Genomic DNA, 20,407 nt, shown 5'->3' with positions numbered 1-20,407 from the left:
AGATCCTAGTGGAAACAGGAGAAAGAATGAGCCATTAGCTTCCTTGGACTTGGTCATCTGAAGGCCGAAAGAAGAATGGTGGGCCGAAGGGCCTGTTTTGTGCTGTATGGTTCTAAGAATTAAAAATTCAAATTGCTATGTTATCGGGAGGTTTAAATGTTTTGTGTGTGTGTGAAGCTTGCTTTACGGGGAAAAAAGGGTGTGGGCAGGCACCCTTCTGCCAAAGAATACCAATAATTATGGGTTTTGCAGTGAGTGGGAATTTGCTCTGCCAGAGATCTGACTGAGGCAGAGATTCTGTGAAATAACACATGGCCAGTGTTGTCTCTTGGAATAGTCTCAGTTGACTGGTGTTGGGAGATGGTTGTGGGGGGGGGGGGGGTTAGTGGGAGGAAGCAGAGGGATTATTGAGGAATTTTCCAAAAACTCTTGCCCCAAATTGACTTTTGTTCGATTTTTTTTTTGAAATTTGATCTTTCAGTTGTATGTGACATAATTGAATTGTGAAACAGGTTGGAGGGTTGACTGGCATCCCCCTATTTGTCTAGAAGGCTCAAAATAGTTTCCTCCTGTGTTTGTAGAAATAGTAGTGAAAGACTCGTTGATCTGTGTTCAGTAAGATGATGACTGATTCTCTGCCTCATTCTCATATTGAAATCTATTCATCTGAGCCATGATCAAGCACAGAACAGAGAACTCCAAAAAAAAAATTGCAGCCTTCTACATGAGGACTTCTCACCTCAGTACTAAATGGGTAACCCCTTACTTAAGACTATGCCCCTAATTCTAGTGACCCTAGCCTGTGGAAGCAGCCTTGCCATCTATCCTGTCAATCCTACTCAGCATCTTGAATGTCACTGCTCTTTCTTACATATTCAAGACCATGTAGACCATTTGTTTTCAGTCTCTCATAAGGCAAACCATCCTAGGAATCAGTCTAATGAGCCTGTGCTGCACTAGCTGGTGGAACTGTGTGACCTTCTTTTGTGGCTCCCAGTGGGTCAGGTGTATTTTGAAATGATGTTTCAAGCATAATGATATCTGGAAGCTTTGTGCAGCCAGGATTACCTCCCCAGGCTCTGTGCTCAGCAAGTGACAGCAGAAACTAAGTTCTCAACAGCCTCTGCTCATCTTGCACCATGTCATGCTGCTGCTAACTTGCCAAAACGCATTTCTCAAAAAATAATTTTCCAAAGTTGTGCATGACAGCTTGTTAAACAGTAGTGATGATAGAACAGTGAATTAGTCCTTTACGGGTCAGATATGAGCACAGGGAGGGTTCACTAGTTGTGACGAAGGGATTGACGTGGGAAGAAAGTGGTCGTGGTTGAAAGATCATGGCTGGCAGCTAGTCGTCCAAGGATACACATCCTATCAAATGGACAGGCAGGTGGGCAGAGGGGTGGGGATGGTTCTGTTGGTAAAAAATGAAATCAAATCCTTTGCAAGAAGTGACATAGGATCAGAAGATGTAAAACCCTTCTGGGTAGAGTTAACAAACTGCAAGGGTTTAAAAAAAAAATTCCCTGTTGGGAGTTATAATCAGGCCTCTGAATAGTAGCCAGGACATGGGGTACAAATTACAACAGGAGGTAGAAAAGACAGGTAAAAAGGGCATTGTTACGGTGCTCATGGGGGATTTCAATATGAAAATAGATTGGGAAAATCAGGTAGTTACTGGATCCCAAGAGAAGGAATTTGTAGAATGCCTATGAGAAGGCTTTTTAGATCAGCTTGTGGTCGAGCCCACTAGGGGAAAAAGCAGTTCTGGATTTGGTGTTATGCAATGAACCAGATTTGATTAGGGAGCTTAAGGTAAAGGAGCCCTTGGAGGCAGTGATCATCATATGATAGAATTCACCCTGCAGTTTCAGAGGGAGAAGCTAAAGTCGGACGTATCAGGATTACAGTTGAATGAAGATAACTAGAGAGGCATGAGAGCGGAGCTGGCCAGAGTTGACTGGAAGGGGACCCTAGCAGGGATGATGATAGAGCAGCAATGGCAGGAGTTTCTGGGAGTAATTTGGAAGATGCAGGATCAGTTCACCCCGAAGAAGCAGCAGCATTCTCAAGGGATGATGAGGCAACTGTGGCTGACAAGGGAAGTCAAAGACAGCATAAAAGCAAAGGAGAGAGCAAACAATATTGCAAAAATTAGTGGTAAACTAGAGGACTGGGAAGCTTTTAAAAACCAACAGAAGGCACTGAAAAAGCAATAAGGAGAGAAAAGATGAAATATGAAGGTAAGCTAGCCAATAATATTAAAGAGGATACCAAAAGCTTTTTCAGATATATAAAGAGTAAAAGAAAGGCAAGAGTGGAGATTGGACTGCTAGCAAATGACGCTGGAGAGGAAGTAATGGAGCACAAAGAAATGGCAGGTGAACTGAAAAAGTATTTTGCATCAGTCTTCACTGTGGAAGACACCAGCAACATGCCAGAAATATGAGAGAGTCGGAGCGCAGAAGTGAGTATAGTCGCTATTACTAAAGAGAAGGTGCTTGGGAAGCTGAAAGGTCTGAAGGTGGATAAGTCACCTGGACTGGATGGACTACAGCCCAGGGTTCTGAAAGAAGTAGCTGAAGAGATTGTAGAGGCATCAGTAGTGATCTTTCAAGAATCAGTAGATTCAGGAATGGTTCCAAAGGACTGGAAAATCACAAATGTCACTCCACTCTTTTAAGGAGGAAGGGAGGCAAAAGACAGGAAATTATAGACCAGTTAGCCTGACTTCAGTGCTTGGTAAGATGTTAGAGTCCATTATTAAGGATGAGATTTCAGGGCACTTGGAAGCACACGATAAAATAGGTCGAAGTCAGCATGGTTGCCTTAAGGTGAAATCTTGCCTGACAAATCTGTTGGAATTCTTTGAGGAAGTAACAGGCAGAGGAGACAAAGGAGAGTCAGTGGATGTTGTTTAACAAGGTCCTGCACATGAGGCTGCTAAATGTGGTATTACAGGAAAGGTACGAGCATGGATAGAAGATTGGCTGAATGGCAGAAGGTAAAGAGTGGGAATAAAGGGGGCCTTTTCTGCTTGACTGCTGGTGACTAGTGGTGTTCCACAGGGGTCGGTGTTGGGTCTGCTACCTTTCGTGTTATATGTTAATGATCTGGATGACAGAATTGATGGCTTTGTGGCCAAGTTTGTGGATGATACAAAGATAGGTGGAGGGGCAGGTAGTGTTGAGGAAGCAGGGAGTCTGCAGAAGGACTTGGGCAGGTTGGGAGAATGGGCAAAGAAGTGGCAGATGGAATACAGCGCAGGGAACTTTGGTGGAAAGAATAAAGGCATAGATTATTTTCTAAATGGGAAGAGAATTAAGAAATCAGAGGTGCAAAGGAAATTAGGAGTCCCAGTGCAGGATTCCATAAAGGTTAACTTGCAGGTTGAGTCGGTAGTAAGGAAGGTAAATACAATGTTTTAAAAAAAAACTTTTTTTTGTATTAAATAAAAACTATTTATACAGCACGGTAACAGGCCCTTCTGGCCCAACAAGCCCGCACTGCCCAATTACACCCATACTAACCTACTAACATGTACGTCTTTGGAACGTGGGAGGAAACCCACACAGTCATGGGGGGAGCATACAAACTCCTTACAGACAGCAGTGGGATTTGAATCCTGATCACTGGCGCTACTGTGCTGCCCAATGCAAATCAATGTTAACATTCATTTCAAGAGGACTAGAATAGAAAAGCAAGGATGAAATGCTGAGGCTTTATAAGGCGTTGGTCAGACCACATTTGGAGTATTGTGAGCAGTTTTGGGCCCCATATCTAAGGAAGATGGTCCAGAGGAGGTTTACAAGAGTGATCCTGGGAATGAAAGGGCTAACGTATGAGGAGCATTTGATGGCTCTGGGTCTGTACTCAATGGAGTTTAGATGATGAGGGGGGGATTTCATTGAAACCTACCGAATATTGAAAGGCCTGGATAGAGTGGACGTGGAAAGGATGTTTCCATCAGCGGGAGGGTCTAGGACCAGAGGGCGCAGCCTCAGAATAGAAGGACGTCCCTTTAGAACAGAGGCGAGGAGGAATTTGTTTCACCAGAGGGTGGTGAATCTGTGGAAGTCATTGCCACAGACGGCTGTGGAGGCCAAGTCATTGGGTGTATTTAAAGCAGAGGTTGATGGGTTGCTGATTAGTGAGGGCATCAAAAGTTACGGGGAGAAGGCAGGAGAATGGGGTTGAGAGGGAAAAATAAATCAGCCATGATCGAATGGTGGAGCAGGCTCGATGGGCTGAATGGCCTAATTCTGCTCTACCTTTAGACCATAAGAACAGAATTAGGCCATTCAGCCAATCAAGTTTGCTCCTGTGTCTGTGAGAGGTGATTGTTGAATGGCATGGCAGGCTCGGGAGGGCCAATTTGCCTGCAACTGTTTGTTTTCTTATGTTCTTATAACTGAAGTATATGTGATGAAATTATTGAGCTACAAAGCAGACTGTAAAGGTGTAATGGGTGGGTAGTTTCCACCGCTCTACTAGGAAAGGTCACTGCACAAACACTGCAACCTGTGAGGAGTGTTAGAGAGGCTCAGCAGGCCAGTCAGTACAATGTACAGAAGCAGTGTTACATCTTAATTCTGATGTGTCATTTTCTGGCACTCGCTGATACTGTAACACAGGGCAAAGGGCACCCGGGAGGGGAGGGGAGGTGTAGAAGGGTAAACTGAGAGATTACCCGTTATCACGTGTAAATCTATCTGCAGTGTGATGCAAATAAATGTGCCATGTGTTTTGGCAATCTGTCGTCCCTCTTTCCTTCCAGGCTATAGTGGCAAGTAAAGCTAGCCAGTTCACTGGTTACGCACAACATGATGCGCAGGAGTTTATGGCATTTCTGCTGGATGGCCTCCATGAGGACCTTAATAGAATACAGAACAAACCATACACGGAGACGGTGGATTCGGATGGGCGCCCCGATGAGGTGAGTTTGGTACCTCAGATCTGAAACTGCAGCTGTCACCCTTTGCTGCATTTGTTCCTACTATTGCATTCTCTGCAGTTTGGCTTTTGTGTATGAGCCCCTCAGTCGTGCCTTCTGTGTACAAGTGCTGTGTCAGTTTGTTAAATACTTTGTCGAGTCACCATGTAGTTTTGGCCATTCTGTTTACAAAGGTGAGTATTCAGAAGATGCCAGGAAAACTGGACCTCCAGTTATTGGGAGAGGCCTGTGACTCTGTTAGAGAAAAGACTGAAGGAAGGTCGAACCTCTTTCCCCTCTGGTTCTTTGATAATGACCTGACATCTATTGCAATTACATATCTCCCGTTCAACATAACTGTTTAACATCCCTGGCATTTCCTGCTCTGCACCTTCTCCAAGGCCTTAACATCCCTCTGAACCAGAGATTTATAGATGTTTAGCATTACTCCCTTGCTGTAGTACTCTTACCACGGGGAAGGGGGGCAGCAGAAATATCATTAACCTGACATCAGAGATGGGTTAAAATTGTGTTTTGGAGAAGGTGAGATTAGTTTATTGTCATATACACTAGGGTGCAATGAAATTCCTTGCATGAAGCTCACAGTTTGCATGGTAATAATAAACACAAAATAGCAGAATGGGTCAAAGATTGTAGTGCAAACTGAAGCAATACAAATGAAAGTGCTAAAGCGACAACAGCAGATTAACCAAAAGAGGTAGAGTTAGAAGTACAAAAGTACCAGGAAGGGATGTGAGGGAGGGGACTGGTTCAGGAGTCTGACAGCAGTGGGGAAGAAGCTGTTCCCGAGTCTGGACGTCCGGGCTTTCCAGCTCCTGTATCTTCTCCCAGAAGGTAGAAGAGAGAAAAGGGAATGGCCAGGGTGGCAGGTATCCCTGAGAACTCCGCTATCCAGGTAGATATTTAATGTGCCCACAACCTGTAAACATACAACTGATGAAGCTCAATTTTTAGCACTATTTTGTAGTGTTTTCAGATATAACCTAGTTGCTGTGATAGCCTCCGGGTCCCCATGGCTGGTGGCTGAGTCTGTGCCTAGTCTCCAGTAAGTTCAGTTATTCTGTGCTGTAGAAGTCTTGGTCAGTTTATAGACTATTCTGAATAAATTCAGTGGGTTTATATTTGGGGACGAGGCCAGATGTGGCTGAGCAAGAGATCTGTGTTCTCAGTCAAGACTTTGCTGGAGTTTTGTAATCCCAGTCCCAAAAATAGTATGAACTTCTTCCTGCTTTTCCCTACATACAATTAATTTGTGGTGTGGTGTGGTATATACTGTTCGCTTTTTGATTTAATGCCTTTGAATTTCCTGCTCTTTCTCTCATCAAAACAAGGAAGTATCCCTGGGGTTTAGTTCCCCAGGCTGGCAAGAGTTGCCTGAGAATCTGCTTTCCTTGTCCCACCTTAGTAACAGGCAGCAAAAGAAATGGGGGTGGTGGGGGGGGGTGGGGGGTGGTGGTGGGGGGGGGGTGGGGGGTGGTGGTGGTGGTGGTGGGGGGGGGGTGGGGGGGTGGGGGGTGGTGGTGGTGGGGGGGTGGGTGGTGGTGGTGGTGGTGGTGGTGGGGGGTGGGTGGGGGTGGGGGGGGTGGTGGTGGTGGGGGGGGGGGTGTGGTTACAGTGTTGGACGTCACGGGAAGATGCTTTCCCTCAGTTTTGTAGTGTCTCATTGTATAGTGCTTATCCTTTCCCATTTTCCTAACCATACAAATGACTTAGCGAGCAGATTAAGCACAGGTGATCTCACTTTGCTATTGATTGCTGTGGTATAAATTGAAGAAAGGAGTTCTATTGCTATTTTGATCTGCAATGTGTCCTGTCCATTGAATTCTATATGTGGCACATTAGGGGTGGCAGAGGAGGCTTGGGAACGTCACAAGATGCGAAATGACTCCTTTTATCGTGGATCTGTTCCAGGGCCAGTACAAGTCCAAGCTGGTGTGTCCCATGTGTTTCAAGGTGAGCGGGTAAATGGGGTGTGGGTGGTGAGGGGGAGGAAGTGGGCTTTGAAGCGTTAGTGTTGTCCATCCTCGGAGACTCACTGCCCTAAGGACAGTAACTGTGTTTTGAGTGAGAAGTTAAACCAAGGCCCTTTCTAACTCCTGATAGTCACACAGCACAGAAACAGGCCATTTGGCCCACAATGTCCATGCCAACCTTTTACACTAATCCCAGTTGTCTGTATTACGGTCCACATCCTTCCATGCCTTGCCCATTGAAGTGCCTGTCTAAATGTCTCTAAATATAGTGATTGTATCTGACTCCACCACCTCCTCTGGCAGCACATTCCAGATATCAACCACGCTCTGTTTAAAAACAAAATACTTCTCAGATCCTCTTTAAAACTCCTTCCTCTCATCCTAAACCTATGCCCTCTTTGCTGCCTCTACCATGGGACAAAAGATTCTGACTACCTACCCTATCTATGCCTGTTATAATCTCCATCAGGTCACCCCTCAGTCTCCTTCAGCCCAGGGAAGACAAGCCCAGCCTGTCCAATCTCTCCCCATAACTAAAGTCCTCCAATCCAGGCAACATCCTGGTGAATCCCCTCTGCACTCGCTCCAGCACAATCACATCCTTCCTATAGTGTGGCAACCAGAAATGCACACAGAACTCCCAGTGCGGTCTAACCAATGTTTTATAAAGTTGAACTATAATGTCCGAACTTTTATATCATTTGCCATGACCTGTGAAGACATGCTATATGCCTTCACCAGCCAATCTACCCATGTTGCTACTTTCAGAGCACTGTTTTTGGAACACCGAGGTGCTTCTGTTAATCAGAAATAGAGGGACCATGAAATATCCACAGATGCTTAAAGGTAGCTGGTAGATAAAATGCTTACAACAGCATGCAGGATGCTATCCTTAGCTGTGGTGTAAAATATGAACAGGGAGGTTATGCTCTAATTGTGTATGCTTGTTCAACCACTGCTTGAGCACTGTGTACAGTTCTGGTCACCATGTTACGGGAAAAATGTGATTGTACTGAAGAGGGTGTAGAAGAGGTTAATGAGGACTGGAAAATTTTAGCTGTGAGGAAGGATTGGAGACAGCACCGAGCCATTTGTTTACTCCTTCACTAAAGAATGAGCTTTTTGCTAAACTACGAGAAGACAAAGGTCCTTTACCAACCTAACCCTTTCCCTGCAACCCCTCCAGCCCCACGAGACAATAGCACCTCTGATCTAGATCTACGATGAGACCCAGGAAAATATAGATCAATGGATTATTTCTAATAGCTGGGGAGCCACCCGTCAGCAATGGTAGGCGTTGACAATTATATTAACCACTGTTTCCATTGGCCAGCTGAGAAAGAGAGCGTTCGAAGACGACATTCAGACTTGACAGCAGCCTCATAGTCAAGGGAGCCGCTTCACTCCCTGTCCTCTTATATGATTTGGAGATGGGGGCAGTCTACATTGGAGAAATACCACCAGTACTGTCTAAAATCCTCCAAATCCATTGGCTGGATTGGCAAATGAACGTCAGCGTCCCAGACCAACATCAGAATGCTGATCGCACTGACCAGCTCAGAGCCAGGGCTCAGTGTCCACATGCCTGATAACAGAATCCAGTGTGTGTTTCAATGTACATGTGACTAGCGTGTTCTGGGGGCAGCCCGCAAGTGTTGCCATGCTACTGGCGCCAACATAGCATGCCCACAACTTCCTAACCCGTACGTCTTTGGAATGTGGGAGGAAACCGGAGCACCCGGAGGAAACCTACGCAGACACGGAGAACATACAAACTCCATACAGACAGCGGTGGGAATTGAACCCAGGTCACTGGTACTGTAATAGTGACTGGCTGGCTGAGAGAGAAGAACAGCTGAAAATGCAAGGCTGCAACAGTGAATTTAGCAACTTTTTAAATATTGAATACAATGATTTTATTTGAATTTAAGTTATCTGGTTTAGTAGAAGGAAGTAATTTGGACAAACTTTACTGCCATTAGAAGGGACTGTTTGACCTTTTAAACTGCTGGCATGCAGACTTGTTTATTCCCAACATAACACTAGGTGGTGATGTTCAGCTGAAGTTACAGCCTGAAACCCATATAAGGATGTAAACTTCAAACCAGAGAACTTGCACGTAAGCAATGGCTTCCAGTCTACCAGTTCTTCTGAAAAAAGGATCCACTGAAGGCAAGAGAGATTTTCTGGATTTTAAGATGCAGAGCATTAAAGTCCGAACTGTACAGCACAGAAACGGGCCCTTCGGCCCACTGCTTCCATGCTGACCTTTTTGCCCATTACACTAATCCCATTTGCCTGCAGTAGGACAATAACCTTGTATACTTTGCCTGTTTAAGTGCCTCTTAACCATAGTGATTGTATCTGATTCCACCTCCTCTGGCAACACGTTCTAAATATCAATCACTCTGTGTATTTAACAAAAAATCTTTCCCACAAATTCACTTTAAAACTCCTTTCTCTCACCTCAAACCTACCCTCTTTGATATCCTACAATGAGAAAAATATTCTACCTACATCTCTTATAGAGTCATAGAGTTATACAGCACAGAAACAGGCCCTGGATGTACAGTATCTGATGACAGTTGACGTCTCCTGGCAGGGAGAGTAGCCACGGCATCCTGTTAGAAAGATGGCACCTCCAACAGTGCAGCACCCCCTCTGTGATGCAGTGAGATCGCGGGCTCAAATGTTGAAACAAATTTGAAAGAGAAATACTGAGAATAAGGGCATAGGCACAAACAAGATGCTACTTTATTACCCTCTCGTGGCTAGAACTCAAAATTTATCCTCGACTAGGATGGGACTCTCCTTTGCTAGCTGTGAGTAATTCGGGGGTGGGGGGTGGTTCTGTGAGCAGTTTCTGAGAACTTCAGTCTGAAGGAAGGAACCGGTGCCATTGTTGTCTTTTAGATATGGTGAAGGTGTCTGAGTGAGGGATGACACTGTTTCAGTGTCTGTCTGCATGTGTCTTTGCCTGTGTTTGTGTATGTAAATGTGTCCAATTCATTTGTAAGTATTTTGTGTTCCAGGTATCAATCACATTTGATCCTTTCCTCTATTTATCGGTCCCACTGCCACAGAAACAGAAGCTGCTGACTGTTTTCTTTTTTGCTAAAGAGCCTCATCTAAAACCAATCAAGGTAAGAGCAGTGTTGCTGTGTGAAGAGCTGGTCAATACACAGTTGGAGCAATGTGTACTGTTCCAGCCTCAGTTGTGGAACTGCTGAGACCTGCTTTGACGTGGGGCCATACAAAAATGAGGAAAGAGTAAATTTGATTAAAGTAAATTTTCAAGTCACTAATTTGATACCAAACATTATAGATGGATAGCATTTCTTTGTTTGAAACAAAGTATGCATTTATGTACTGCTCCACATATTCTCAGGACATCATAAAGCACTCTGCAACAATGAATTATCACCACTTGTAAGGTAGCAAAATGCAGCAGCGTTTGTGCATAAGGTACTCCCTCAGACACACTGCAATGTTTGACCAGTTTGGGTGTTGTTCTTGATGTTAGAGGCTGTAACTCCTGATTGGAGTTTGCTCAGATCGATCAATCCCACTTCTTGGCAATTTTTAGGGGATGCTGGTTTGTCCCCCAAAGGAGATATGCATATAAAATTGCTAGTTATGGTGTTCTAAAATACAGATTATACAGTCGTACAGCACAAGAACGGGCCCTTCACCCCACTGTGTCCATGTCAGATGTTAAATACCCATCTGTACTAATTTCATTTCCCAGCATTGGGTCTGGAGTCTTCTCTTAATGATTGAAGTGCTCATCTAGATACTATTTTAGTGTGAGTGTCTCTGCCTCCACCACTCCTTCAGGCAGTGTGTTCCAGACTCTAACCACTCCCTGGATGGAAAAGTTCTTTCTCAGATCCCCCTTAAATTTCCCACCCTTTGCCTTAAAATCTGTTCTTTGATTATAGACATCTGTGCTATGGGGAAAGGTTCCTTGCTCTATCCTAGTCGTGCCCTTGTAATTTTGTGTTTCTCAGTCCAGTGACCTCCTCTGCTGCAAGGAAAACAAACCCAGCCAATTCAATCTCTTGTCATTTGTAAACCTCTCAGAATCAGGTTTATTATCACTGACTTATGACATGGAATCTGTTGTTCTGCACCAGAAGTACAGTGCAAAGATATAAAAATTACAAAATAGTTCAAAAAAAAGGAATAACTAGGCAGTGTTCAAGAATATCTGATGGCGGAGGGGAAGAAGCTGTTCCTCGTTGAGTGTGGGTCTTCAGGCTCCAGTGCCTCCTCCCCAGTGTTAGTAACAAGAAGAGGGCATGTCCCAGATGGTAAGGGTCCTTGGTGATGGATGCCGCCTCTTGATGTCATCTGGTGGGGAGGGTTGTGTCCGTGATGGAGCTGGCTGAGTCTACTACCCTTTGCAGCCTCTTGCGATCCTGTGCATTGGAGGCTTCATACCAGGCGGTGATGCAACCAGTCAGAACACTCTCCACCATACATCTATAGAAATTTGCAAGAATCTTTGGTAACAATAATGGTATTTCATCAGTGGAATATCTCTTGAATTTTCTGCCTCCACTCCCTAACCACAGGCTCCCTCCTTTCCTTGGCTAAACCTGACTGGAGGCAGATGAGATTATGACCCCACTGTCTGCCAAGATTGAATTCTTCCATTTCCTAATATCATCCTTCTCTGCCTTGCCTTACTTCATTTGCCCAAATTATTATCCATTTTCTCTTCCTGCTAGATTCAATTCCTGTTGCTACCTGACTACTTTTACAATCTGCATATTGTGGAAAAATTGATCTCATCCCAACCTCTACTGTCAGCGTCCTGATTCACACCACCATACAAATGTACAGTAAAAGTAGGAGTTCTTCAACCTGCTATGTCATGCAGTAAGTTAATGACTTCTCTCTGCCTCAACACCATTTTCTCACCATATCATCTGCAGGCTCTTGTGTCAACATATCAGTTTACCTGCTTGTTGTTCAGTAATTTCAATCTTTGCTTAGAACATGCTAGATGATTCTGGTACCACACTACTTTAAGTAGAGAATTTCCCATCACATCTGTGTCCCCTTGATTGTAAAACTCACTCTGCACTCCACTCTTTTTCTCACCACCTCTATCCTGTGTATCACTGTGCTCTTCCAGTTCTGGTCCTGCAATGGATTCCATGGTTTATTCACCCCACAATTCAAGGCTTTCCCTTCAGCAGCCTGAGTCCTGACTTCTGCAAATTCCTTCCTGAACTCCTCTGCCTCAACCTCTTTTTTTCCCCCTCATTTAGGATGCTTCTAAAAATTTGTTTTTGTCCAAGTTCTTAGTTAACTGTCCAATAGTTAGTTAGTTGGTGTCGAAATATGTTTGTGGTCCTGTGAAGAGCCTTGGAAAGCTTTACTCTGTCAAAGATGCTCTGAATGTATTCTTGTTAACTTAATTGCTCCTTTTCTGCTGTCCTGCTAATAGATCTTGGTGAGTGTGAGCAAGGAGAATGCCAGTGCCACTGACATCTTCGAAGCTGTTTCCCGGAACATGAAGGTAAAAGCAGACACACTCCGACTAGCTGAGGTAAGTCCCTAAAACTCTGCAAAGGTGACTTAGGATTAAACTAGGGAGGGCTATGGGAAAGTGAGTTAAACTCTGCACTGAAAGTTCTCCTGTGTTAGAATCCACCTTTGCTATAGGATTACTTGTTCCTTCAGGATACTTATCTATGTTACAAAAGAGGAGGCGCTGGTGGTCTTAAAGAACATTAAGGTGGACAAATCCCTGGGGCCTAATCAAGTGTATCCTAGGACATTGTGGAAAGCTAGGGAAGAAATTCCAGGAGCCCTGGCAGAGATATTTGTACCTTCCCTAGCCATGTGAGGTACCAGAAGACTGGAGGGTGGCTAATGTTGTGCTTTTATTTAAGAAGGGCTGCAAGGACAAGCCAAGGAACTACATGCTTGTGGGGATTCTGAGGAACAGGATCTACCTGCATTTGGAAAGGCAAGGCCAGATTAGGGATAGTCAGCATGACCTTGTGCATGGGAAATCGTGTCTCACAAATTTGATAGTTTTTTTGAAGAGGTGACCACGAGGATTGATGGGGGCAGGTGGTAAACATTATCTACATGAAGTTTTTGACATGGTAGGCTAGTCCGGAAGGTTTGATCACATGGGGTCCAGAATGAGCTAGCCAATTGGATACAAAATTGGCTTGGTGGAAGGAGACAAGAGTTGTGGGGTTTTTTTTCAGATTAGGGGTCTCTGACCAGTGATGTGCTGCAGGGACTGGTTCTGGGTCCACCATTGTTTGTCATCTATATCAACGATTTGGATGACAGTGTTGTAAACATTGTTAGTAAGTTTGCAGATAACACCAAAATTGATAGGGTAGTGGACAGTGAAGAGGGTTATCTAAGTTTACAAGGGGATCTAGAACAACTTGGGAAGTGGGCCACAGAATGGAATTTAACTCAGACAAGTGCGAGATGCAAGATGGAAACTGGCCCTTCAGCCCAACTCATCCACACCGACCAAGTTGCCTAACCCAATTTGCTTTCATATGGCCCATATCCCTATATATCTTTCCTATCCAGGTATCTGTCAAAATGTCTTTTAAATAAGATAAGATTTCTTCATTAGTCACATGTACATTGAAACACACAGTGAAATGCATTTCTTGTGTAGAGTGTTCTGGGGGCAGCCCGCAAGTGTCGCCACACTTCCGGTGCCAACATAGCACACCCACAACTCCTAACCCGTACGTCTTTAGAATGTGGGAGGAAACCGGAGCACCCGGAGGAAACCCACACAGCCACGGGGAGAACATACAAACTCCTTACAGACAGCAGCTGGAATCGAACCCGGGTCACTGCACTGTAATGGTGTTATGCTAACCGCTACACTACTGTACCTGCCTCAGCCACTACCTCTGGCAGCTTGTTCCATATACCCATTACTCTCTGTGGAAAAACTTGCCCCTCAGGTCCCCTTTAAATCTTTCCCCTCTCACCTTAAACCTGTGCCCTCTAGTTTTAGACTTCCCCACCCTGGGGAAAAGACTGTGACCGTCCACCTTATCTACGCCCCTCATGATTTTATAAACCTATAAGGTTTTATAATCCTCTGCCTTCTATGCTTCAGCCTGTCCTGCCTCTCCTTATAACTAAAGTCCTCCAGTCCCAGTAAGGTACTCACGAAACCTTTCTGCACCCTTTCCAGCTTATGAAAACAAATGCAAGCATTGAGCAAGTGTCAGACAATTAACTTCAATATCTTTATAATTTAAAAACATGTTCCATTGAGATTTAGTTTTCTAAAAATATTAATGTCCGATCCAGTGGATTGGGAATATTATGACTTTCACCTACTTGGACCTCTGTAGGTCCATTGGACACAGTCCAAGAGGGATTTTGGGCTCTGTAGTATTGGCTAACTGCAACAAGACCAAGTGAGCTAATCCAGTCGTTCTGAGCATACAGAAGACCAATGTAGCTGGTGTTTCTGATCCTGAAGGTCAACAAATAATTTCGGCTTTGAAAATGTACACTTCTGAATGAAAACTGAGAAGCGAGTTGGGCAGAGAATGAAATTTCCAAGATTGATTAACCTGCCAGTGCTCTTTCTTAATATAGTGACGGGGTGGGCCATTCTGCTCTTGAGCCTGTTCAGTAAGATCACGGCTGATCTGTGACCTATCTCCGGTTGCCTTGATTCATAGAATATTTACAACCGAGATGGCAGCCTTTCAGTAATGAGTCTATAGCAGGTCACTGCTCTTTAATATACATTCAACTACATTTTAAAAATGATTTGGATCTCTGCCACTTCCTACCTTTTCAGGTATTTCCAGGTTCCCACCACCACCTGGGTGAAAACCAATTACTTTGATTTTTGCCTCTGGGTTTTTACACATCTCTGCTGTGATGTTCAAGTTTATTGTTATCATAGGCATACATACACGGTATAAATGCCGTGAAAATTAGATTTTTACAGCAGGAGCACAAGATAAGGACAAACATAAACTAACATAAACTTAAATTAACAAATTATGCATAATTATACAAAAGTGAGTTCTTCCTACTGTATGTTGGCCCCTTGTAATTTTATGCACCTCAATTAAGTCACTTTTCATCTTCCTTTGTTCCCAAGAAAACAGTTGCAGCTAATCCAGTCGTTCTTTATAACTAAAATTCTCCAGTCCAGGCAACATCCTCGCAAGCGTCTAGTGTAACTACATCTTTCCTGTGATCCACTGACCAGCCTGTACACAGTACTTAAGCTGAAGCCTAGCAAATGTTGTGTACAGTCCTAGCATAACCTCCCCAACCTAGTATTCTGTGCTTTGGCTTATGAAGGAATACCCTTTTAACCACCTTTGTCGACCTGTCCTGAACCTGTGGACATTCAGTCCAAGGTCCCTTTGTACTTCCACAGCACTCCAGGGAGGGGTTGCTAAAATCAAGAGATTGTAGGTTTAAAATCAGAGGTGAGAGATTTGAAGGGGATATCAGGGGCAGCAGCTTCACACACAGGGTGGTACGTATTTGGAATGAGCTGCCAGAAATAGTGACTGAGGTGGGCACATTAACAACATTTTAAAGTTCTCTAGATAAGTCAATGGATAGGAGAGGTTCAGAGGGCTATGGGCCAAACGTGGGCAGGTGGGTCTAGATCGCTGGGCAACCCAGTCAGCATGGATGAGTTGGGCCAAAGGGCCTGTTTCTGTGCTGTAAGCTTCTGACGCTCACTACCGTTATATGTTTCCTTGCCTTATTGCACCTCCCCATGTGCGTTGTCTTGCATTTTATGAATGTACACTGACTCTCAGCTGACCCAGCAACAATTTCCATTCATGGAAGAGGTTTTTTTTAAACTTTATCGCTTTTAATTCTGGTTAAATAATAAATCCTGACACATCTAAAATGTATTTGAATCTAACTGGACAGAAAGTCCAAAGGAGCTCCTCTTCCACTGTCCATTCCATTCCTTCGGACTAAAATCAGAAATTCATGAAATAACTCCAGTGTTTTAAAGTGGTTTAACAATTTAAACATCACTCATCCACTGCTGATCACACTGATACAAGAATCTCAGTGCTGCAGTCTCTGAAAATGTGTTTCTTTGCTAGTGACTGATAGCACTTTTACTTGACTTTTTTTCCTCCTGTAGGTTGTGAGAAATAGATTCCATCGGATATTTTTGGCATCTCAGTCCCTCGATACCGTGTCCCCCAGTGATACACTCTTCTGCTTTGAGGTGCTATCTCAAGACCTTACGAAGGAGAGAGTGGTCGAGTTGCAAGTACAACAGGTACTGTCTTCACATCACCAGCTCTTGCTACTACAGGACTGTTCTGGGTTACTTGCTTTCTGATGGGGTGGTAGTAGAGGTTACCTCAGCTCTGAGGCAGGGAAAGCTCTTCTGCATGTCAGTAGGACCTGCAGATATGCCAGGATAAGGAAGGGATTGTACATCCCTCAGGGTTTACCCTTGGCTTGTGCTCGGTGCATTTACTGCTTGTCCCTCATTTCTCTGAGGGCATTGGGTCAGTTGCCTAATGCAAGGTGTATATAAAGTGGATCAGTAGAGGTGCCTTTGTTGTTGTAATGGGCAGGACACTGCAATTTGGCAGAAATTAGCCTTCACCATGAGCCATTTGTCCAATATTAGGCTCATTCCAGCATTGCCAGTCCATTGAAGCAAGTATTTTAAAGAGATTTGCCCTGTTGGAATTAAATATTTCTGAAATAGAAACAGAAACTGTTGGAAATTCTCAGCAGGATCAGTCAGCATCTGTGGAAAGAAAAACAATTAACTTTTCAGGTCGAAGACCCTTCATCAGACTGAGAGAGAGAAAAGCCAGCTAGTCTAAGGGGCAGAGGTGGTGTGGGAGGCCAATGGTTGGATCAAAGGGAATATCTGTAATAGGGTGAAGTAATGTAGCCATTGAATGGGCAGTTAAAGCTGTTGTTAATGTTGAGGTCTGGGCAATGTAAAGCCTTGGGAGATGTACCCAGCCGTCCAGAATGTACAAAAGAAAGGAATGGCAAGCACAGGTAGCCATTCTTGATATAAACTGAAAGAAAGAGCAGGTTGGAGAATTCAATATTGAGTCCTTGAATTGTTTCTGAACAGCACTGTGTTTTCTGTGAAACAAGCTCAATCCTCATCCACTTCTATACCTGTCTTCTCTTCTTGCCCTTTAATTATATAGAGTTCTGCTACTGTTAACTCGGATGCCACTGGTGGGACCGTATCACTGGCTATGTATTGCGATTGCTGTATGAAATTTTGTCAAGAAATGAACCAGGAACACGTCTATATTTGAGATTGCTGATTGCACTACCTGTGTAAGCGGCTTTCCCAGCTGGGACATGAGTAATTTACTGCTTCTTTGTCTGCAGAGGTTGGTAATCCCCAACATCTCAATCAACAAGTGTGCTGCCTGCCAGAAACCACAACAGCCTGAAGAGAAGCTGCGTCGTTGTACCAGTTGCTACCGAGTCGCCTACTGCAACCAGTGAGTCGACTCTTCCTTTCAATGTACTACAGGCATAAGCAGGGTTTGCTTTGCACACTTGCCCTGTTCCATCTCTTCTCGCTGTTACATTGGAGAATGGTGTGAAGTGTAGGCATTTGTAGGCTGATTTACGAACAGTCTGATGGTCCGCAATGGAAGAGCAAGAGGCTCTTTAACCCCAAGAGCTTGTGACATCATTCGATGCAATCATGGCTGAGCTGTGATTTAATTTAATCAACTTGCCTTTCCCCCATTTCCCTCAATGCCTTTAGGTATTAAATTCATACCAATCATGGATTAAAGTTAACAACTAACCAGATTGCCATTGAATTATTTGTTCGGATAAAAATTCTGAATTTCTGCCACCCCTCGTGCACAGACTTGTTTCCAAACTTCCTCGAAAGGCCCAGTATTCAAACTTTTTGCTCCTAGTCTTTGAATTCCCAACAAGCAGCAATTTCTCTTTTCACGTTTGTGACCATATTTACCCCAGTCAGTTGTGGCAGAGGTTAGTCCTGTCAGGAAAAGGTGGTCTTGGTACTTTGAGCTCCTGTAATCCATGCAGTATTAAAGGCCATCCACCCCCATTGGGCAAGAATACTCTGCTGCATATCGCCGCAAATGTCCAAGCTGGAGATTTGGTCTCTACTCACAGGTACTGTCTAGAGTAGGGTTTGAGTCCTGCACCTTCTAGCTTGGAAACCAGAATGGTTTCCACTGATCAACAGTTCTTTGTGGCTGGACAAGAACCTTCTTAACTTCTGAATTCCATCCTTTCCACTATAATGGCAATCTCCGTGACACAAGTGAGACAGAAAAACACCCAGATATGCCATCAAGGATGGCACCCTTCCTCTCCTAAAGGACATTAGTAAGCTGGTTGATTTTTGACAGTACAGCAGATTCACCTTTGCTTGTTGTTACAAAATTGCTACAGAATTATACACCAGTGGAGACCATGTGCATGTATTAACTCTTTCAAACACCTGTACAATTCAACTCTCACCACGTGGGTTTCACCTGTGCACTCGGGTTTCCTCCCACTTCCCAAAAATGTGCTGGTGGTTGGGTTAATTGGCCACCAACTTGCCCCCTGTATGTAGTTGAGTGGTAGAGTCTGGGAATTGAGGAGAGTAGGTTACAGATGAAAATTGGTGGTGGGATGGGATTGCTCTGTGAGCTGGCATATAGTCAATGGGCTTCTGTGTCATTCAAAAATGTAAAAGCTTGTTCTTCTGCAAAACTTTACTTTTCAAATATAGATCCAATTTTCCTTTCGAAAGTAATCTCAAGGTGCATTGTTTGGAACTGAATTTGGATTCTCAAAGAACCATCCAGGAGGGGTTTAAACTACGGGCCTCTGGATAACTAGCTCAGTAGCACTGAACAGATGTGACCAACTGATACCTTCTGGCTTAAAACAGGAGTACTACCAAATGAACTGTGCTGACAAAGGAGGCAGCAAGTCATCAAGCTCACCACAGAGTCATACAGCACAGAACCAGGTCCTCTGGTCCATCTAAACTAGTCCCATTTGGCCCATATTCCTCTAAACCTTTCCTATCTATGTGCGTACCTGTCCAAATGTCTTATAAATGTTTGTTAATTTAGTTGCGTCAACCACTTCCTCTGATAGCTCGTTCCGTATACAGATCATCCACTGGGTGAAAAAGTTGCCCCTCAGGTTCCTATTCAATCTCTCCCTCCTCACCTTAAACCTGTGACCACTAGTTCTTGATTCTCCAGCCCTGGGGAAAATAAGTGTGCATTCACCCTCTCTATGCCCATCATGGTTTTATACACCTCTGAGACTACCCCTCATTTTCCTACACTCCAATGAATAAAGTCCCAGCCTGCTCAACCTCTCTCCGTAACTCAGTCCCTCGAATCCCAGCAACATCCTCAAATCTCTGCACTCTTTCACGTTTAATGGGATCTTTCCTATAGTACCATCCTTCCAGATAAAGCAGGGCCTGTGAAAGGAAAACAATATATTCTAAGTAATGATGAGGCTCTCCAAGTGAAGAATTGCTCTTTTGTGATGTTGAATATACTTTTAATATAAACATATTGGAGTAATTCTCTTCTCTCTTTCCCACTCCCACAGGACTTGTCAAATGAATCATTGGTCAGATCACAAAAACCAGTGTCGAGCAGAAAACATTGGCTGCCCCTTCATTATCAGTGTACCAGAATCACGGCTCACCTATTCCAGGCTCTCCCAGCTATTGGAGGGATATTCAAGGTATAATGGAAATAAATGAATTATAAATACATAACCAGCTGTAAGAGTTAGTACAGCACTGGCTCAAAGTAACAGCTGTCCCTTACTCCCACTGGGTTGAGAAACAATGGCTGTAACACATGCATGCCTTTCATGTTATCTCAACATTGTTGGAGAGCTTTATGAATCATTCAAATAAGTGATATACAAGAAGGCTTTAGTCACTTGGATATGACTTTTCTTTGATGTTTGAGTTATGTGGTGGGTCTGCTGACACTATGGTTCTGCAATGCATGGACTTTGTGGTGTGAATTTTAATTCCTCCACAAACTGTGTGGTCTGTGCTGAGTTAGCTGTCTATAACCAATGAATCATTGGTTAGGAGAGTGGGGGTGGTTGATGCTGTAATCGAACAGTTTTCCTGGACTAATGAGAGGAAGTTATCAGCATTAGAAGGCGGTTGGTGTCATGACCTTTTGACATCTTACGTAAAATATATGTGCAGGAACCTCAGATGAGGATGGAATGGTGTACGATTTTAAGGTTGAATGTCCTTCCTGCACGTACTCAATAGAAAGCTATTATTATTCTCATCGCCATTATTTCCAAATCATTTAGTTGGTTTGAAGTGTAGTGAATCTGCAGCCATTAATGAAAAGCAGGGTCTCAGGTACAGCAAAGGAGCCAGCAAAGTGGTTGTGTTGGTAGAGTGCTGTTGCATATTTTTATTCACCAAGACATGATTTTTGCTGTT

At 44.0% G+C, this 20,407-nt stretch overlaps 1 protein-coding gene across 1 annotated transcript in view; it reads left to right on the top strand.

Annotated features, from left to right (window-relative positions):
* Nucleotides 1-20,407, top strand: part of usp19 (ubiquitin specific peptidase 19) — a 133,555-nt gene that overhangs the window by 81,833 nt on the left and 31,315 nt on the right. Inside the window, 8 exon segments of the mRNA XM_052018449.1 lie at nt 4,778-4,940; nt 6,797-6,843; nt 6,845-6,907; nt 9,960-10,070; nt 12,386-12,487; nt 16,079-16,219; nt 17,314-17,429; nt 19,537-19,674. Coding sequence (XP_051874409.1) covers nt 4,778-4,940; nt 6,797-6,843; nt 6,845-6,907; nt 9,960-10,070; nt 12,386-12,487; nt 16,079-16,219; nt 17,314-17,429; nt 19,537-19,674 — 881 coding nt within the window.

Source organism: Pristis pectinata, chromosome 6 (assembly GCF_009764475.1).
Source record: "Pristis pectinata isolate sPriPec2 chromosome 6, sPriPec2.1.pri, whole genome shotgun sequence".
In the NCBI taxonomy this organism is placed as follows: Eukaryota; Metazoa; Chordata; class Chondrichthyes; order Rhinopristiformes; family Pristidae; genus Pristis; species Pristis pectinata.
Note: the sequence above shows the minus strand (reverse complement) of the source record. Positions and strands in the feature narration are given on the sequence as shown.